Source organism: Nanorana parkeri, unplaced genomic scaffold, assembly GCF_000935625.1.
Source record: "Nanorana parkeri isolate BGI_ZX_2015 unplaced genomic scaffold, ASM93562v1 scaffold748, whole genome shotgun sequence".
NCBI classification, from domain to species: Eukaryota; Metazoa; Chordata; class Amphibia; order Anura; family Dicroglossidae; genus Nanorana; species Nanorana parkeri.
In genome coordinates, this window is record NW_017307016.1 from 103,542 (window position 1) to 107,285 (window position 3,744).

The window sequence follows — 3,744 nt, forward strand, 5'->3', positions numbered from 1 at the left end:
CCGTCGGTCTTAGGGGCTCCTGAGGCTCTCAGGAATATAATATAAGTACCTGCAGGAGTCTTGCACTGGATTCTCTTGACTTGTTACCTCAACATTTCTTATTTCAGTCCCATGACAGGTTCACTTTATAAGAGTCGTGACTGTGTCTTTAGATCGTAAGCTCCTCGGAGCAGGCAGCAATGTTAGAGGTCAGACCTTCTCTGTAAAGCACTATGATCATTTGTTTGCACTATAGACATGAGGAGTCTGTATATAAATGCCGATACTGAGTCTGTGTACAATCAGATGACGCAATAAATGTGTAGAAACTGCCGCAGTACATAAGAGGAATGAGAAGGGGGGGAGGGGGGGTTATATTTTTATTATTATGTATATTTATATACAAATATTTGATCTAGCTCTCTATGGCACTTGGTCTGGAGGTCTATGGCATTTGGTCTGATTGTCCATGGCGGTCTATAGCACTTGATCTGGAGACATATAGTGCTTGGTCTGGTGGTCTATGGCATTAGGTCTGATGGTCTATGGCATTCGGTCTGATGGTCTATGGCATTCGGTCTGATGGTCTATGGCATTTGGTTTGGCGGTCTGTGGTGGTCTATAGCGCTTGGTTTGAAGATCTACAATGGTTGGTCTGGTAGCCTATAGAGTTTGGTATGATGGTCTATGGTGCTTGGTCTGGTGGTCTACAACGTTTGGTCTAATGGTCTATGGTGTTTGATCTGGCAGTCTGTGGTGGTCTATAGCGCTTGGTCTAAACATTTATGGTCTGGTGGTCTATGGCGTTTGGTATGGTGGTCTATAGCATTTGATTTGAAGGGCTATGGCATTTGGTCTGGTGGTCTATGGTGCTTGGTCTGGCGGTCCATGGGGCTTGGTCTGGCGGTCTGTGGTGCTTGGTCTGGCGGTCTGTGGTGCTTGGTCTGGTGCTCTATGGCATTTGGTCTGGCGGTCTGTGGTGCTTGGTCTGGCGGTCCATGGGGCTTGGTCTGGCGGTCCATGGGGCTTGGTCTGGCGGTCTCTGGTGCTTGGTCTGGCGGTCTCTGGTGCTTGGTCTGGCGGTCTCTGGTGCTTGGTCTAGCGGTCTCTGGTGCTTGGTCTGGCGGTCTCTGGTGCTTGGTCTAGCTCTAAAATCATACGCAATCACAGCAGGTCATCCCATGTTCTGGGAATGTCATTTCAGGCTTGCGAGGAATTCCAAGAGGCCCCGATGCCAGGTGTCTGGGTCATCCAGGTAACAAGCGTGCCCCGCCCCTTTCATGCAAAACACCTTGTGGTTGGTCAGATTCTTCAGGTTCTGCAGGGAGACCTCCCCCAGTTGCTCATCTCCATCCCCGTAAACGATCAGCGTGCAAACCTATTAGACAACAGAGTGTTACTTGCGAGGCATCATAGGGGAGAAGCATAGAGCCGGTCACTGCTGAGCTTCCTCTGAAAATGCTAATTCCCTGGCTGGCTGGGCCTCAGTACTTCCCAAATCACTGACCCAGGAAAAAGCATGCGGCAAGCAAAGTCAGAATTCCTGATCTTCATACTTGTTGTGGGTCAGCGGATCAGAGAAGCCAATGGATCAATATAACGTAGCATTGAACATTCCCTGACCTCTCCCTGACTGCTGGAGGTGCAAAAAGATGATTTTTGGCTTCTAAATCCCATCATCACCCAGACATGCAACGGTTAATAAATATGGAACTATTAAGCTGTCAGTTAAGAACTGGCGGGGGAGGGGGCGGGTACAGCTGGCTCTGCCTCTAGATAGGCCGAGCCAGCTGTCACTCACGCAGGTGGGCGGATCTCGGCATAATTGGCGGGATCCGCTCCGGCGTCTCAGTATACCGCGAGCAGCAGCTCCCTATATACTGAGCTTAGGGTGACGGGAGGACGCTAGTTTGTGTCCTCCCGTTACCCTAAGGAGAACTATGGGGAAAAGCCCTGACCCCATAGTTCTCCTTTAAAGATCCACTGTTCAGATCTCAGTGTTTGGGTGACAGGTTCTCTTTACCTGAACGCGGCCATAGTCCTGAGCGGAGAACTTGTCTGTGCAGATGGGTGCGACGGGCACGTAGGCTGCGATGCTCTGCGGATTCTGGAGGAGGAGGGGCAGAGAGTACATGCCGCTGAGGGAGGGGCTTATTATCACCGCAGGGGCCAAATTCAGAGAGTCCAGCAGTTCCTGCAAGAAGGCGGCCGGGGCCGGTTCTGCCAGGGGACACGGGGCCACTGCATCTTTGGAGCGGCCCAATCCTGTACAGAGATGACATCATATAAGATCCGAGTGTACACAACAGTCACACACTATTATTATACATGGATATAGCTCTGACATATACCGCAGCGCTGTACAGAGAACACTCAGCCAGTCACATCGTTCTCTGTACAGAGGAGCTTACACTCTAATGCCCCCCCACAGTCACATCAGTCTCTGTACAGAGGAGCTTACACTCTAATGTCCCCTCCACCACAGTCACATCAGTCTCTGTACAGAGGAGCTTACACTCTAATGTCCCCTCCCCCCACAGTCACATCAGTCTCTGTACAGAGGAGCTGACACTCTAATGTCCCCTCCCCCACAGTCACACATGATAGGGATTATCTGGAAGTCAATCTATAGAAAACCGGTGGTGATAAAACCAGGACCCCGGTGCTTCAATGCGGGACTGTCCAGCCCCCTCTGCTATGACTGGTCATGAGACTCTGCTGAGAAAGAAAGTGCAGAAAAATACCCATTGATCAGCCAGAAATCCAGGGAGCTCCCAACTTCCTGCAGTGAGATGACAACGCTTGAATACTGAAATCCCAAACAGCATTGTCACCACTGCCCAATTCTCTCCTGCTGGACTCCAGGACCCCTTCTTATATTATTGAGATAAGTGGGAGTGGTGGAGGTGGGGGGTGCTGCTGTAGTCCAGCAGAGGAGAACTAGGCAGGGCTGACACCAAACACTCGTTGGGATATCACTGCAGCAGAAGCAACAATGTCAGATCACTGCAGGAAGTTGGGAGCTCCCTGGATTTCTGGCGGATCAGCGGGTATGTTATTAAAGGGATAAGACGCAGGAAATGCGGCATAGGTTCTGAGATTTGGTGAGCGATGTAGACGAGAGTCTCGGTCATATTCCGCGCACCTGGCAGGTCAATGGCGACGGCCCGGTGTCCGGCGGCAGCCAGTTTGTTCAGTGTGCCCAGCTCCAGCCACGTCTGGGACGAGAAACGAATCCCGTGCAGGAGGAGGACGGCGGGCTTGGGGGAGCTCGGCGGCTGCGGCGGGACCGCCTCACGGTAAAACAGCGTCTGTCCCGAAGTGCTGACTGATCCCTCCCGTATCTGGGCCTCCGCCATGGCCGCGTGACCTGCTGGACGGAAGAAGGAACGTTGTGTCATTAAAAGGCATTTGTATTAGGCTGGGTGCACTCCTGCGCGTACGGAATATGCGTGTTTGCCGCGCGTTTCGTGCCGCGATTTGCGCTAAAAGAAACGCGTTTACGGAGGCTACCCGGCTGTATCCTAATGGATACGCGTGAAAAATATGCCCCAAAGAAGCTCCTGTACTTCTTTGGGCGTAGGGCGTTTTTCAGCGCGTAGGAACGCCCAGGTGGGAACCACGCGCATAGGCAGCTATTGGTTTTCACATGGTGAGCGTTTTACAGCGCGTCCATCAGCGCCGTAAAACGCTCAGGTGCGAACCAGTTCTTAAAGGAGAACTATGAGAGGGGGGGGGGGGGGGGGGGGGTTGTCGGGTAGGGGG

The 3,744-nt window shown here is 52.2% G+C and overlaps 1 protein-coding gene across 2 annotated transcripts in view; it reads right to left on the bottom strand.

The window, feature by feature from the left end:
* Positions 1–1,119: 1,119 nt before the first annotated feature.
* The window catches only part of LOC108793447 (protein ABHD14B-like), a 12,949-nt gene continuing 10,324 nt past the window's right edge, over positions 1,120–3,744 (bottom strand). Inside the window, exons 2-4 of one of the 2 annotated variants that reach the window (XM_018564398.1) lie at positions 3,125–3,349; positions 2,003–2,244; positions 1,120–1,357 (exon numbers count right to left, since the gene is read on the bottom strand). In XM_018564398.1, coding sequence (XP_018419900.1) covers positions 1,175–1,357; positions 2,003–2,244; positions 3,125–3,338 — 639 coding nt within the window. In that variant the 5' untranslated portion in view covers positions 3,339–3,349 and the 3' untranslated portion in view covers positions 1,120–1,174. Of the gene's footprint in view, positions 1,358–2,002; positions 2,245–3,124; positions 3,353–3,744 lie in introns of both variants that reach the window. The other variant, XM_018564397.1, reaches the window with a different exon arrangement.